Source organism: Phoca vitulina, unplaced genomic scaffold (assembly GCF_004348235.1).
Source record: "Phoca vitulina isolate PV1807 unplaced genomic scaffold, GSC_HSeal_1.0 scaffold6, whole genome shotgun sequence".
NCBI classification, from domain to species: Eukaryota; Metazoa; Chordata; class Mammalia; order Carnivora; family Phocidae; genus Phoca; species Phoca vitulina.
The window spans coordinates 2,355,679-2,373,233 of record NW_022589709.1 but is presented as its reverse complement, the minus strand read 5'-3'; the positions used below and the strand labels follow the sequence as shown (position 1 = coordinate 2,373,233).

Sequence of the window (17,555 nt, the reverse complement as noted above, 5' to 3'; positions counted from 1 at the left end):
GCAAAGGCAGGGAAGTACAACTATGCAGAATGGGTTAAGGCTAAAAATGAACTTTACAATCCAGAAAAGGCAAAAATCCACTATCCTACTGGGGAGTTTCATATGAAAAACCTTCCTGTTAATTGTATCATGGTCACATTTCTTTATCAAACAGGATTTATTTATATTGGCAATCTAATTGTTTACTTTTGATGTCCCAAGAAACAAAAGTAATCTCAGGGCAGCAGCTTACTACCCACTATGCGTTCACTAAAAATGAAAGTACTTATACTGCCAGAATCTCTCAGGATAACTCCAGAAATCATATTTCCAGAATTTTCTTTTCATTTAAACTTTAATAAGTAAATATTCAATGTGCATAGTGCCCCTAACTACCAAAAACAAGAATTTCTTCAAAGAAGCATAAACACAAATTCTTAAAAAAAAAAAAAAGGTGAAGCATAGCTACCCTTCCCTCATTTCCATCCTGCTCAGGCAGTGGCAAAGAAAATTGGCCTCCTAAAAATCAAGGAGAATCTCAATTAACCAGAGCAATGAGCTACGAGGTATATATAGACAGTTAAAACTCTCAGATAATCCACAAAGCCTTATTCTACTCAGATATTGCTGCCCTCTACCTCACAAACCCTTTCACAATCACTACCAAAATTTGGGAAAACTCAGTACTTTGAATTTGGCCCATATTTCTTCCTGCATTATTTACTCAAAGGGCTTGGAAACTCCAGGAGACAGAAACACAGTTATCAAAATGGAGGGAAAGCATACAAGAGACTGCAAAGGAGGGAAATGACTCTAACTTGGACTCCCAGCCACTGAGGAGTAGAGATGAGACAGAGGCAGATCCCACACATAATCTGAACAGCAATACTTTTTAACCAAATGCCAGGCTGCAAGACATTTTGAATCCTACTACCCCCACTTTTCCACATTCCTTCTTCTTGCTCCACGCTTTCCCTTCCCCCAAGAAGGGCTAAAGGAACGTGTGTTTTTTTACTTACAATTGTGAAGTTCATGACTTTGAGAATCCAGATGGTCATGGCCAAGTTCACCAGTATTAAAATCATCAGGAGTAGGACAAAGAAATACAGGCATCTTTTCCGCCAGCCATAAATGCCCACCTTGTATACCTGTGGCCCCTCGGAGCTGGGCATGGTGCTCCGGTGGTGTGTGTATTGTTCCTGAGGCATCTGAAATACACGAGGCGAGAGAGAAGCACTTACATTAAACTGCTGAGAGGGGGGAAAAAAAGAAAAGAAAAAAAAAACCAACTGATGAAGAGATATGGCTGGTTGCTATCTGTACGTTTCCATCCTCCTGACAACTCCAAAAATCTGCTTCCTCTGGACAAAAGTGGCTCCTGCGGATGCCGTATGAGTCCCCTCATTTTATGCAGCCATCTCTCGTGATGTATACTGAGACATCCACAGGCACACACACCATGGGAGGAACAGGACCCCTAGGAAGCCATTTTCCAAATGACTCCTAGAATTCCAGCATCTTTGTGAGGGAGATACTCAACCACCTACCCAAGTCCTGAGGGTACAACTGAGAATTTGTCTGAGAAAATAAATGAACCTCAGCAGTCCATCATGGTGGTATGATAAATACTATTCAGGCAATTTATTTGGGGGGTAAAATGATCTCAAATGCAATCATCCTGCACTGCCAGAAAGTCAGGGGAAAAAGTAACAATTTTCATCTTCCCCCCTACTTTAGAATTCAAAGGGATGTTGATGGGCACAGATTAAGCCTCACTGGACTCAGGAGTCTTCAAGTGACAGCCTATGCTTAAATGCCTCCCTTGACAGAAACCTCATCACGTGATGACTTATTCCTGAGGAGTTACACAATCCCAATTGTGGCCAATCAACTTACTTATTTATTATTTTTAATCAACTCATTTATTTAATAAACATAAAGGAGGCTCAAAGTCAAGGAAGATGTGGGTATGCCTTCCAGGAGCTTGCAGGCTAATGGGAGGAATGAACTCGTTAAACAGTGATTATAGTACAGCGAGGTAAGTTAGAAAAATATTTGTCATTACTAAGTAATAGACTAATCCCCCTTAAAGTAAGGAAGCTTTCCCTAATCCCTGCTGTTGACAAAATGATCTTTATACTAGCACTACTAATTAGGTGTCAACACAAATCTAAGTAAACTTACCACTTCCATAGAACTCTAAAACCAAAACAAATTTTTAAAATTAAATACAAACAAATCTACGAACGTGTATCATTCAAAATGGACAAATAACAGACTACTACAAAGGATGATGATTTCCTAAAACTAAGTGGCACAATGAGGTACCCAGGGCTTTAGCACAGCATCTTCAGAGTAGATCATCCCTACTCTGCCATGAGCCACATGACAACATAGCCCCACAGCTTTTCCCCATACAAATACCTGCACAACCCTTATTTTGAAATCTTTACTTCATTTGGCCCTCTTGTAAGCATACTGCATTCCCTAAGAATAAATCTTACCTCTGTTTATTTTCATCTTAGTCAACAGCAATTAAATTTGTGGGGCACCTGGGTGGCTCAGTCGGTTAAGCATCCAACTCTTGGTTTTGGCTCAAGTCCTGATCTGCCTGTCCTGAGATGGAGCCCCGCATGGGGCTCTGCACTCAGCAGGGAGTCTGCTTGAGATTCTCTCTCCCTTTCCCTCCCTCCCACTCAATCTCTTTCTCTCAAATAAATAAAATCTTAAAAAAAATACCAATTAAATGTGTTCTGCGTGGTACCAAAGTGACCATGGTGACAAACACAATGTGGGTTCCTAAAATCACATCCTTGGTTATTAGGTCATCTTCCAGATGGTTGGAATATGATTACTTTACAGTTCCTAGATAATCATTAAAATGTACACATAAAATCTAAAAATCCCCTTGAGAACTCAAGGCCTTTGGACATAAGTGGAACTCCACTGAAAAACCCATGGCCAATGGAAATGTCCAATGAAGTCCTACATGACATCTATCTTATTCTAACTACCCTAGTGCCAAAATCAGGTTCTCACAAGAGTATTTATTTAAATATATGTGTATGGCATGAATGAGTGAGAAAACAAATGCATAAATGATGACTGAATGAATGATTTCCTGTCTGCTATAAAAGCTTCTGCCGTCTGGGGATATATAGAAGTTTAAGCCAAGCACCATGTGGGAGAATCCATTTTTAGTATCCCTGCACATTTTCACTTTAGCCTCCCAAAGTACTGGGTTCCCAAGCAAGCAGTGAACTTCATGTTACAAGAGCATCTCCATTTCGTTAACTTAGCTCCTTAGAATTCTATAGATTGGGGTTGTGTTGTAACAACACTGAAACACAACAAAGTCATTGCTCTTTTTTTTTTACACATCAAGATCAACTAGAAGGGGTAAAAATGTCTTCTAAATTTGAAGGAAATTAGGCCTTTCTTTTCCATTAAAACATATTCTGTAAGTTACGGAAATGAGCAAAGAATCTTAAAATCTTATCTGCAAGGTCCTTTATTTCCAATCAACTAATTTTATGAATGAGCTGATTTAAGACTAGAGCTGACCCACTTGTGCATGGATATAGGGTTTGTGGTAGGGCAAGGACAAAGATAACAATTTTGGACCCTTGCAGGAATGATGAACAGTGAGAAATTCTTCACAAGCCAGGGTGCAGAAGCTAGAGGTCTTGGCACCACACCAGTTGCTTTTTCTTTGACATTTGCCCCAACCAATGTGGGAATTACATAATTTAGCTTTAAAGTGGAAGTGACATGTTCAATAAATACTTATAAGAGACTGGGTATATGGATATCACATTTGTGATTTTTTTTTTCTTACAAAGATTGTTAGATATTGACAGAATGCAGTGATTGTCTCTGTTAGGGTTTCTCAATCCTGGGTGTGCATCAGAGACAGCCGTGGAGATTTTAAAAATCTACATGCTCAGGTCGATTCAATAATAATCACAAAGGTAGGACCCACGCATCAGCATTTTTAAAGGGTCCCATGTAATCTTAAAGTATAGACAAGGTTGCATACCACTGGTCTAGAATAACATCTCTCAACCCTGACTATGCATCAGGCTCCAAAATAAACTTCTGACAAACACAAATTCAAATTCTGAGCTCTACCATGGAATTAGAATGGTAAAAAAAAAAAATTTTTCCCTAGATTATTCCATAGAGACTACTACTTTAGAGACTACTTCTCTAAAAAAAATGGCCTTCAATCTATTTTTTTAATAGTATGACCATTTTAAGACACAAAGCCTGAAACAAATTCTAGAATATGAAACAGCAAAAAAAAAAAAAAAAAAAAAAAGCAGAGCTTCTCTGAGGGCTTGGAAGAGAACTTGGACTCCTCGGAACCACAGATTTGCCCACCATGTTCACTGACTAGCTGAGGTGCTTGAACCAGGAAGGGGAAGTAGTTCTCTTTCAAGTCATGCAACAAATTAAAAGCCGAGTGGGGATTCGAACTCAGCTCCCTCATGCATGTGTAGTAGCCTGTTCTGTCTATCATGAGGGCTCTTGAGTCTCCAACCATACCAACTGTCTAGTTTAATGAGCCACATAAAACAAAAATGCTCCAGTGTGCCATTCAGAAGGGAAGGGGAAAAAAGAAAGAACAGGGAAGGGAGAGAGCAATTTTGTACAAATGGTGCCAACAGGAAGCTATGACAACCAAATGTAAGGAAATGGATACATCTGTTAATAATGCTGCATAAAAAGGGAAAATTTAGATATGCTGAGTACATTAATTTTTCTAGGCAATACTGAAACATGTTGAAATGATGAAAACATAAGAAGAAAGATAATCTCCAATCTGTGTTTCTTTTTGATCCTCCCCAGTAGAAAACCCTCCAGGGTATGAAGTTGAAGTTGAAGGTCCTCTCTTGGCCAGGCCCCTTTCATGACTCTGGGAGGTACCCCCCCAGTAATGCATTAACAGTATCACCCATTTTTATAAAATTAGCTAAAGTAAGATGTTTTAATTACAACTAGTTAAGACCTTGTATTTTTCAAACTCCCTTTTTGTTGGGTGGATTTGGAGGATTTCCATTAATTTTGGAGCTCCAACTAACAGGAAGGTAAATTGGGGGTTCCTATGATTTGTGTGTAGTAAATGTTTATATCATTTGCAGACACTTCCCTGTAGAGGTACATTATTTTCTAGCCCTCCTAGTGTAGGAATGTCTTCCAGAAATTCTTCTTCCACCCTTGGTGTCAACTCACCAAGTAGAGTGTGGTGAAGGTACAGGACCAAAGCACACGACGTGATGTAAATATGTCCTATAATGGCCAGCACCAGAAATATATGGGTAGTGCAAAAGCCAGAAGCTAGGTGCATTTTTTTTTCAATCATCAGATATGTAAAATTTCAAGTAGAATTTAATTCTGACACCTAGTCAAAACAGAAATTCTCTCCTGACAAGAATATATTCAATTCAGCGTATAAAATGATAAATGCTCCACCATTTTTTTTTAATGGGAATCATGGAAAACAAAATTGGAATTTTTATGTTTGTGGGTTATATGCACTGTGTGTTTATATTCTGTATGTAAAGTTGCATTCTTTACATATCACAACCAGCAATAAAAAAACCTCAGTTCTGTTGAAATTGCCATAAGAGACAACGATCTTTCTATTGTCTGTACAAGAAAGTGATAGTGCCAAACAGCTGTCATACGAAGAGGCAATCAAAGGCTATGCAACCAAAAAGTGTAGAAAAAGTATGTCAGTTAATTATTCACAATATTATTTTTCTAGATTTTATGATAGGCCTTTTAAAAATTAATAATTTAATTTCCTTTCTCATTCTAAGTATATTCATGTTTTTAATGTGTTTGTATTGGTAATTTTTTAGGTTTTTTTTTTCCCCCTTGAAATAGCCCAATAAATTGGTTAGGCTTCAGGCCTCATGAAACTTGGATCCTCCTCTAGTCCCTCCCATAAAGGACCCCCCGCATACGGCAAGACCTCAGTGTAACACCACCATGAGACATCACCGCTTAGCTGAGCACAGTGGATGGCACTGTTTATCTGTCTTCCGCTGGGAGTGATTTTTGGACTTTTGAGTAGATAAGAATACTTTGCAGAAATTGATTAAATGCACATTCCTAGGCCCCACACCAAGAAAGTCTAACTAATTCAGTAAGTCGGCCATGCATCCCAGGAATCTGTGTTTTTAACACACACCAAAATCGATTCTGATACTTGTGGCCCAGAGACCATGCTTTGAGAGCATGAATTTAGATCGAACATAGAGATATATCCCTGGCCCAGTCCTTGCCTCTACTTGCACTGTTTCTCATGAGATCACCCATTTTCCTCCCATGTGTCTCTCTCTCTCTCTCTCTATATATATATATATACACATATATACATACATATATACATATATATACATACACATACACACATTTTTTTTAACTCTGCCATTCTTCACATTTTCACTGTGTTCTTGCCCTGGAGCTTTCGCTTCCCCTGTCCTCTTTCAGCATTATATTGAATATTATGCCCTTTGCAACGTTTGGTGTCTTGGTTTTTAAATGTGCAGAGATCTCCTCTGACATGAAAAAGAAATCTCAGCTTACCTGCATCTGCTGGGGTGCACTAGGCATGTGAATTTTACAAAGGAGCCCCTCTATATCCAAATACACTCTCTTCTTGGGAATCCTAAGACTAGTACCTTTCATCAGTCTTTGGGAACTTCTTTATATTGTTATACAACATATTTTACAGTGATATAGGTCATCCCTCTGAATACATCCTAAACGCTTTTAAGTATTTCAAAGTTCTTTGAACCAGGATGCCTGGGTGGCTCAGTCGTTAAGCATCTGCCTTTGGTTCAGGTCATGAGGCCAGGGTCCTGGGATTGAGTCCAGCATCAGGCTCCTTGTTCAGTGGGGAGTCTGCTTCTCCCTCTGCCGCTGCTTCCCCTACTTGTATTGGCTTGCTGTCTCTCTCTTTCTCTCTCACACACAAATAAATAAAATCTTAAATGAACGAATGAATGAATGAATAAAAGTTCTCTGAACTACAAGAGCACCTAAACAACGGTGTGTTTATGTGTGTAATTACATGAAATTTTATGTGTGCGTGTATATACGTGCATAGTTATTTGATGAATGAGTAAAAATCAAGCCAAGACCAAGTAACAAAACACATCCTCCAATAACAGAAAGCTATAAGGTCAGAAGTAAAAGAATGAAAATTTACACAAGTTGACTGCCTTTCCAAATGCACATTAGATTATACTGATGTAAAGTAGGCTTAAATCCAAAGCATTAGTCTATTCCTTTATGGGGCTATGTTCAGTGTTTACCTGTTTATAAACATATTCAGTTGAAGATAATGTATTTTTTGCACACAAAATGTAATAGGATTATATTTTCCAGAGAACGAATACAGAATTTTCTGTTGTTCTGCTATTAGATAGGGAGGAACTACAGACAGTTGAGGCAATGCAATAATACAATAACCAAAGATAGTCATGGGTTAAGTAGCTGCTAAATATAATAGATGTTGAGTTTCCAAAGAAGGACATTTTGGATGGACATATTCTAAAGCATGGTTTTGAGAGCTATAACCTCATGGTCCCACACATCCAAATGTTCTTACCTGGGATCATGTAACATTACAGAATCAAGGCCTGATACTAATTTAATGTGTCAATCTCAAGAACAGTATCTGTCTTAATGACCTAGACTTGTGAACAACCTTTTCTTGGGCGGTGTGTTTCACTTCGGCCATTGCAGCCACCACCAATACCTTAGTGACTTTCTGATGCCCATGAAGCTTTTCTGAATGGCCTCACAAATGCCCAACATCAGTCAAAGGTGCCATTGGAGTATTTCTACAAATCCCACGTTCATGGTGAAGTCCTCACAAAGATCCTCAAGCCAGGCCCAGCTTAACTGGTCCCTGAGCCCAGTAGCTGCTGCTCTTCTAATTAAGGACACTGCATTTTATGTTTAGCTTAAGCTCACCAACACTAAGCTTCAGAGTGATAAGTCCCACTTCTTTGACAAGCTTTGATGTCTTAACACAGAAGCTTACCTGATTGTACTCAAGCGCTCATACGTTTTATACCCTGTTGGCTTTCCTTCCTAAATCTAATTGGTACCAAATAGCTACTAGACAATCCTATATTGCCCCAGCTCTTACAATTCATCAGTTGATATATGAAAGACGGAAGGTAGTGGGGCAGAAACTCACAAAGCTGGCAAACTGTGTGAGGCTGAGAGCATATTCCAGGCTAATACTGATATAAGCCCTCGCTTTGTCTGTATTCAGTGTTTTCACTTCAACAGGTTTCTTCCCCAGGAGAAGACATGTTTTCCTCTTCTCCCCCTCACCCCCCAATAAAAGAGATACCTAGAGAATAGTTATAAAATCTGCATTATCCATTTACTATGGAAGAACACTCTGTTTTGAGAGATGATTAAAAAATAATCCACAAACTTTCTAAAGACATATATAATGCCATCAAGTTTCCTGATGATTTTTCTCTTAGACCTATAAAATTTTGTGGGCCATGATCTGCTCTACTAATAAGGTAGAGTTGAGAACAAAGAGGCATTGACATGCATTTTACTAATGCTTGCTAGGCTCTTCTGCCCACTAGGCTTTACAAATATCTTGTTCCATAAGGGAATTTATGGGAAGGTCAACAAGTGCAACTCTTTGTGAAGTTACACACAAGAGAGAAGAAACAAGGCAGAAGACAGACCTGGCCTTTGAGGAAATCCCCAATAGTAATCTATTTTTTCAACAAGGAGAATATTTTTGATCACCTATTATGTGCCAAGTACCACAGGAGATCCTAGGGATACATCAGTCTTCAAAAGAATGAGTAGGATCGTGTTTCTGCTTTCTTCAAGCTTGTACTTTCACGGGAGAGATGGACCATACTCAAGTAAACAGATTAAGCCATTATAATGAAGTAAGGTGTTAAGAAGGAAACTGAAGAGGGTTCCATGGTAAAGAATGGAGTGCACCTGACCACGGGAGACCATTCTGACAAAGTGAGGATGAAGGTGAGAGCCAGAGGTAAAATATGTTTTTCAGCAGAGGACACAACAAGCATTCTGGTCTTAAGGGCCTGCTTAAATTAAGCAGGGTGGCTGGCAAGATGGGCACTGAGTGAGCTCAGAGGACAGAGTAGAGACCAGTTTGCAGAGAGGCTGTGCTCCCACTACAACTTACCTTATAGGTTATGATAAGGAGTAATGAATTGAAATGGCCCAACTAATAACTCTATCATCATCTTCAGAACTAAGACAAATAATACAAATCAAATGACCTAGGGTTTGTGGATAATGATGCTGCATGTTCATATTTCCAGCACATTTACAAGTAAACATGAATCACATCTCTGTAGACGACTATAACCAGTTTATGGAAATAGCAGGCCCACATTCCCCTACAGCTGCATCACATATCTGGAGTCTGGGTGGAATCACAGTCATTTTGGATTATCTTGGCACATAAATAGTTGTCCATTAGCCATGTTAATTTTGAGGTTTATGATTTAAAACTATCTGCTTTCCAGGGTTGTTTTCATTCAGCCATCCATACAATACATTTGTCTTGGTTTGTTAATATTTGGCACAATTTAGAAAATTGTAACAAACTCCTCTTAGTTGTGATATAACAATCAACACTTTTTTGTTGTAAATTCATCCATGAGAGCAAATGCTTGTTTATGTGACCTGGTCTAAGAACTAAGAATGGCCTCTTCTTTTTAAGCACATAAGTGAATTAATTTAAAAGTTAGGTATTCCATATTTCAGTTTTTTAAGAATTGGAGTAAGTGTTGAACAATTTTCTCTGAAAAAAAATTAGACAAGTGCATATATTTGAAAAGGCTTAAGAGTATACAGTCAAGAAAAAATATTTTTTTTTTTTTAAAGATTTTATTTATTTTTCAACAGAGAGAGACAGCAAGAGAGGGAACACAAGCAGGGGGAGGGGGAGAGGGAGAAACAGGCTTCCTGCTGAGCAGGGAGCCCGATGCAGGGCTTGATCCCAGGACCCTGGGATCATGACCCGAGCCGAAGGCAGATGCTTAACAACTGAGCCACCCAGGCGCCCCAAGAAAAAATGTTTTTAAAGACTTATTTGAGAGAAAGAGAGACTGAGAGCGTGTGCATGAGGTGGGTGCTGAAGGAGAGGGAGAGAGAGAATCTCAAGCAGACTCCCCGCTGAGTGTGGAACCCAATGTGGGGCTCGATTTCATGACCCTGACATCGTGACCTGAGCTGAAACCAAGAATCAGATTTTTAACTGACTGAACTACCCAGGCGCCCCTCAAGAAAGTTTTTTCATTCACACTTTCAGATTCCCTCCACAGAATCAACTATTACCAGCCTTTTTAATCTTTATGGCTATGTTCAACACATATACAGGCTTAATTCAGTATGTCCATTCAATATATACATACACATTTAAATTTTTCCTTTTTACACAAAAAAGGGCATATTTAATACTCTTCATCATTCTGAATCAACTTGGTCCACTTAATACAGCTAGGTGATAGTCCCATGAAAACATATAGAAGTTTTTTTTTTTTTTTTAACTTAAACAGTTTTAAATTATATGGATGCATGATATTTAACTTAGCCAACTCCTTAGTGATGAGCACTGAGGTTGTTTCCAATAATTTTTTGTTACCCCTGCTTATTTTAACAAATAAATACTTATCAGGTATTATCATGTATGGCATTAGACATTAGCAGTAAAAAGATGCCCGCTTCTTGGACCTTCCAGTCTAGTGGAGGCAACAGTAAAAAGATAAACGACCAAGCATGTAATTTTAAAGTTAGCCTTGGGAAGCAGTCTTTGGAAGGAAAAAAGGAAAGCAGGAGAAGGGGACAAACAATGAGTGGGAGGCTCCTGTTTCTAGGATGGTCAGGGAAAACCTCTGTAGGGGAGAGATTTGTGGGGGGAAAAAAAAGGCATCAACAAGTAAGAAAGTAAATCATAAGGACATCTGGGTGAAGCACTCTTGTCAGAGGAAACAATAGAAGCAAGTGCAAAGGCCCTGAGGTGGGATTTTACTGGGCAAGCATGAAGGACAACGTGGCTAGACCAGAGCAAAGAAGGAGCAAAGAGTTTGACAATCAGATTGGGAGTGCAGGCAGAAGGGGTGCACACTGGGTCTTACAAGCCACAGGGAAAACCTGAACTAGGATACAGATTGTGATGGTAACTATCAGAAAACTGAGGCATCGGAGGAAGAGGATCTGATCTTCACTTTGCGATCACTCCAGCTGGTCTGTAAGGAACAGACCGCTGGGATGAGAATGCAGGTGGAGAAACCAGGTACCTGTGACTACTGCTATCGCCTAGGGTGGGGGGACAGGAGCCCAGACCAGGGCAGAGGTAAAAGAGAAATTGGCAAGTTAGTACTGTATTTCGAGTCTATTTGGAAAGTAGAGCTAACAGGATTCACTGCTGCCGGAGACAAAGACTGAGGGCAGGAAAAGAACAGGAGTTGGGGAATGCTAAAGGTCTGGCGTGAGCAGTTGGGTGAAGGATGGTACCATTCATCATGATGGGGAACACTGGGGCATAGTAGGCTCATGGGCAGGAAGCAAATGGAGTGTGTGGAGGGGAGAGAGAGAGAAAATGCTGTTGAGTCAAGTTGATTCTGAAATGCACAGAAAAATCTAGGGGGGTGGTGTCCCAAAGGCACTTTGAAAGGAGTCTGGAATTCAGGGGAAAGACAGGGCTTAGAGTTTAAGTGTTTAAGTCTCCTGTAAATGAATGTTATTTAAAGCCCCAGGAATGGAGCATACATGTTTCATGTACGTCCAACTATGCTTCTCAGAGAAGTCCTAAGAAATCGAATTGCTTGGTCAAGCTATGTGTGTGGGAGGAGGGGTAGTGTTATAGATACTAACAAAGTTCTCCTCCAAAGTATGATATGTCTTATATTTAAATTCAAAATATTTATTTCTGGTGAACTGGAAGATATTTCAATATAATGATGACCATTAATTCTCACTGTCCCTGAAATTTAGAAGTATAAAGTGCAAGCTGAAGTAGTTTTAGATGGAAATATATTTTTGAAACACACATACATATTTGTACTAGGCGGCATTAGATATATGAGCTCTACATTCTGATAACACTCTGGGAGATGGATATTACTAAAACTATTTCATAAATTAAGATCCTGAGGTACTGAAGAGTGAAGGAAAGTCCTCAAGGACAGCTCTAATTAGTACATTGGGTTAGGGTCTTGACTCAAACTGAGGTCCAGTTTTCTTTCCATTGCCCAGGGAATGTGGCAAAGACCTGCCTTTCCCTGAATATAACACAAGGTGTTTAGAATTACCATCTCTGTGTATTTAGTGTGGAGTGCACTTAAAATGGTGAAAGCACTGCCACCACTGGACAAATCTGTGTTTTCCTTCAGATCCTCCCATGGGACTGTTCTGGGCATTTGGAATACATCGATGAGCTGAAACATAGATGCCTAATCTCATGGCAGTGATGGGAGAGACAGATAAACATGAAAACCAAAGTATATTATACTTAGATTACAGGGGATGAGTACTATGGACAAAGGACTCCCCCCCCGCCAAAAAAATAAAAGACAGGAAAAGTGCGATCAGCAGTCCAGGGATGGAGGGGGGAGCAGAGCAAGTTCAATTTTTAAAAGCCTGAGAAAGGTTAGCCTCATGGAGAAGGTAGTATTGGAGCAGACTTGAAGGAATCTTGAGAGTCCCTGAAGCTTTGGCTGCACGTAAAACTCAACACAGTTCTTGATGTTGCAAGTTGAGGACTAAAAGAGAATGTGTACACTGAACACCCTTAGAGAGGACAAATAATTTCAAACACCTGACCGCAATTTTAATAGTGTCATTTTCACATGCAAACGAAGCTACATCCACCCACCATGGCCTCAATGATGGCCAGCTTTTTTTTTTTTTTTTAAGATTTTATTTCTTTATTTGACAGAGAGAGAGAGACAGAGAGAGTAGGAACACAAACAGGGGGATTGGGAGAGGGAGAAGCAGGCTTCCCGCTGAGCAGGGAGCCCGATGCAGGGCTCGATCCCAGGACCCTGGGATCATGACCTGAGCCGAAGGCAGACGCTTAACGACTGAGCCACCCAGGCACCCCAATGGTCAGCTTTCTTAAGAGGAGTGATGGTCCTTTTCAGCAAAGCAGCTGTGTTGTACAAGGCCAATGCCTCTTAAATCCCCAAGATGACTCTGACCAGAACCAGATAATGACAATCCCAGTCGAGCTACTATATAGTTCTTCTGTGATTTGAGGACCAAGCTATATGATAAAATAATAATGACCAAGCTCAAACACTTAAGACCAGACAATGAGACGCAAGCTTGAAGGGAACACAGACAATATGAAACCCAATCATTATTTAACAGATGAGAAAACCAGATTCAAGGAAATCAGAGTAAGTCAGGAACAAGGCCAAGGTTGGCCCAAGAGATAACCACAAGTTCCTCACAAATTCCAGGCTTCAGGCTTTTCAACTGTTTGACATCACTTTCATCAACCATCAGGCATGCACCTTTTGAACAACACCCAAAGGCAGATCACAACAAAGCCGTCAGTTTGCTAGCACAAAGAGAGCATGCAAAACCGATGACCAACCCTTGTGTGAAGGCTACCATGTGCCAGAAACTGTGCAAAATACTTTACTGAACTTCCTCAATCCTCACAGTCCTATCATTCTGAGGTAGGTACTATTATTATCCCCGTTTTACAGTTGAGGCAACAACTGAGAAACAGAGAGGTTAAATCACTGACCCAAACTCACTCAGCGTGTTAAAGACATCAAGATTTTGAGCTCAGAGTGTCTAGCTGAAAGACCAATTCTCTTAATTCTTGTGTTAAAGGCTTCCACATCCATGTTTATACTTGGTCAGAATAGCATGAGGACTCATTCAAAACATGTCTTTGTAACAGTCTGAGCTCAAATTTCTCAACATGGATATTAATTTTAACACAATTCATCAAAAAAAAAAAAAAAGACAATCCATCAATTCTACAAATACTACAGCAACTACTGTAGTTCAGGCAGGGTACATGTTTCCTAAGTACAGGCAGTTTTCCCAGGTAATAAGCCATCTCTCATAGGTCTCTGAAACCCACAAACTTTTAGAGCATCATGAAAAACAGCTGCAACAAATTAGGCACAAACTTTTATAGTGATTCAATAGTTGCAAAAAATTAGCATCGATCCAGTAGATTCTTCCTTGACAATTGTGTTTGGTAAGGATCTTTAGCTGTGCTCTCAAATATCTGCAATGAAATCTGTGGTCTGAAAGGAAATGCTGTTCCATCTCATTTTTAGTCATGTTATTTTTTGTTTAAATCAAGGTGTCCAGAAACAAACACACTAACAATAATAGTGGAGTTATTATGTACTTGGCTAAGCACCTTGCATGCCTCCATGTATGTATGTATATAGGTCTACTGAGCTATATCTTAGTTCCAGTGAAATGCACAGATATTAACTATTCAGATCAAGTTTTACAAATCTGTACGTCTGTGTAAACAATATTCGATCAAGGTAAGGACTGTTTCCATAACCCTAGAAAGTTCCCTCATGCCCCTTCCCAATTAATCCCCATCCCCAGAAGAAGAGACTGATCTGATTTCTATCATATTTGAAATCTCATGTATAATCCTATGATGTGATTACTCCAGGGAATATCTGACTTTGAAACCTGTGCTCTAGGCATGCTGTCCTACTGCTTTTTTGCTGAGTAGATACCTACCCATCTAAACAGTGCCCTCTAAGAGAATTGGGTCATAATGCCTTACTTTCTTTCCTATGCATCTAGAATGGTACTTTATACACCACCCTTAAATTGGGGAAAAAAAAAAAAAAGGTCATCCAAATCATTTTCTATTTTCTGTGGTTCAGACATGAAACCCTATTGAGAGACTAGTATTATAAACACCTACAGATCAGAAGGTGGGGTTAGTGAATAAAGTGGACACATACCCTCTCAAAGGAACAACAACTGCTCAGATTGTACTAACTGCCAAGCCGTGGGAAACCAGACCAGAGGTGCCCTCCTTCGGCTCTTCCTAGATCATCTAGATTTGTGCATAATATCTCAGAATGTCCAAATGCTTTGTAATTAATTAAAAAAAAAAACAAAACTTTGTGACCCCAAATAGTGCCTATGGGTCAGCACTCAGACTTCCAGTTTGTGACCTGCTGTGTGCATCCTCAGCCTGGGAAACACCAGGTATAGCTTTGTCCACAACAGAAGTGATGCCACAAATCTCTGAAGGTCACGTCCAACTTTCAGAATTAATGTTTGTTATTACAGGGTCCAAGTTATGAGCAGATCCTGTTCCTGGCATTCCTGACCACTGAGGGAAGCACATGACTTGGGTCTGAACCGAGCAAAGAACAGAGAAGAAACATTCTCAAAAGAGAGAAAAACTGGCAACAGGAAGATAGAATGAAATTTTTAAAAAGAGAGAAAAAGCTAGAAAGAGTCCAGGACAAGAGAGATGATGGCCGATGACACCAGGTAAGAACAGGAAGGAAGGGAACACAGTGTGGCGTGGCTCCTCAGCTATGCCTCGGCTTTAGGCGATCTTCGCTCACTGAACACACCATGCCCAATACCGCAACCCTAACCGGAGTTAGGACAGCAGGGTGGTGTCCAATGTTTGCTTGGACAAACGAGCTACCAACTGGTATTTGTTCACCCTGAGCTCAAGAAGAACAGTTTCAGTGGCTCAATACTTCCAGCCCAGCCAGTAGCTAACTATAGGTTTTCCAGGAGTTCAGAAATAGGTTATTTGGAAGTCAGGGTTCTCACGAGAGAGTCTGAGCCTATCACCCGGCAAAGGAAAGTGGTCTGAACAAAGAGGGAGTTTCTAATCCCCGGCAATATAGTTTTTTATCAGGAACCTGTGCTTGTGTTAACAGGTACCACTGCATTATCGTTTAAGAAGAAGAAAGCCAAAGCTTCTGCATCCACCCACACACCCAGAGCTACTACCAGCAAAGATTTCCAAGATTTAGATACCGGATTTAGACACTTCATGAACCATGGTGACACGTTCCTCCCAGAGTCCTGCAAACCTCTCTGACAGCAGGTCAGGGGCCACAGATGACATGGTTTCCTTTATATAAGGGGGTTCACACTTGGCAATGGGAATTTGAAATAGTAATGAAGACGATCACCTTTCTGTGTGGCAGCAAAGGTGAGAGAAAGAGGACAGTGGAATCTGTCGAGAAATTCGGGCAACACAGAAAAAGTAACTTGGATAAATCAGTATAAAACGTTCTCTCCTCTGCTTATTGTGCCCATACTTCTTTTGATCTTGATTTGCCTATTTCATTCTTTGCTGGTTTCTCTCATGCTCTCTCAGTTAATATTAAGTGTGGTGTGTGTGTGTGTGTGTGTGTGTGTGTGTGTGTGTGTGTGTGTGTGTATCTCCTTCTGCTGTAAGATCAGCCTACCTTCCATTCTTCTTTCTTACTGCACTGCTTCTCCCATAAAATCACTCTCTTCCCCCTTGGTTAATAGACGCTTGGTGTTCTCTGTTCATGGAATACGCACTTGGCAGATGACTGGAACAGAGTCCAGGGAGCCACACTTTTGTCTGGAGGAAGTTAACTGGAATGTGTTCAAGAAGGATACAGAGAATAGCAGAGGAAAAGATGAGGGACAGATGAAATAATTCAAGATGCCCAGCCTTGGGAAAGGAAGACGAAGACATTCATAAGGAAATCGGAAGGCTTTAGAATTACAAAAATCATAGATTATGAGAAACAGAGAATACTCTAGAGGCATCTGATCCCATTTTACAGGTGGGAACACTGCGATCCAGTGATCAGTGAAGTCAGGACCTATCCCAAGACTTCTGACTACCTCTACCTTTATTCCCTTTCTTCACCTCACTTCTGCACGAAGTACCACCACCGATCTCAAATGTGGCTCCAGAGCCCATGACAATGGCCACAGGTTACAAAGGACAGACATCCAATTTGGCTCAGTTTGAGGAGACTTGAGGCGAGAAATGAGACCGCTGCTGCTCCACAGAGTAGTGAGGTTTTCTGTCATTGAAGGCACCACCATCCCCTCTGGCGGGTATCTGTCCATTCTGCCATAAATGGCGTCCCCGCACTGGATGCTGACTTAGCCATGGCGGTGGTCAACAAACTCGGTTCTGTGCACCAGTGTCCGGCTGGCCTCAAAAGAATCACTTGGAGAGCTTTTAAAAATATAGAGACTCCCCAATGCTAATTTCTGAAATTCTGATTCAAGAGGTTTTGAGAAATGGTGGAAGCTGGTGATTTCTGAGGAATCTTCTAATACTAAGATCCCATTACAATATGACTTTCCCTTTTATTGGAAGCAGGCTTCTGAAGTATCACTAAGCTCTCATTACTGAGCCAATGCACGTAACATGTAGTCCACACCAGACCTACGGTCAAGGAGCAAGCATTGCCATGGTCTCAGCCTGCCTGTGTCCCTTATGCCATCTTTTGATCTCAGTGTCCACTTTTCTGATCTCAATGTTCACATCTTTGAAGTGGAAGAAATGGATTATGAGA

At 40.3% G+C, this 17,555-nt stretch overlaps 1 protein-coding gene across 5 annotated transcripts in view; it reads right to left on the bottom strand.

Moving 5' to 3' along the window:
- SGCD (sarcoglycan delta) overlaps positions 1-17,555 on the bottom strand; it is a 938,618-nt gene that overhangs the window by 368,199 nt on the left and 552,864 nt on the right. For all 5 annotated transcript variants that reach the window (XM_032403596.1, XM_032403597.1, XM_032403598.1 and 2 more), the window contains one exon: positions 999-1,187. In XM_032403596.1, the coding sequence (XP_032259487.1) occupies positions 999-1,187 (189 nt within the window). The remainder of the gene's footprint in view (positions 1-998; positions 1,188-17,555) is intronic.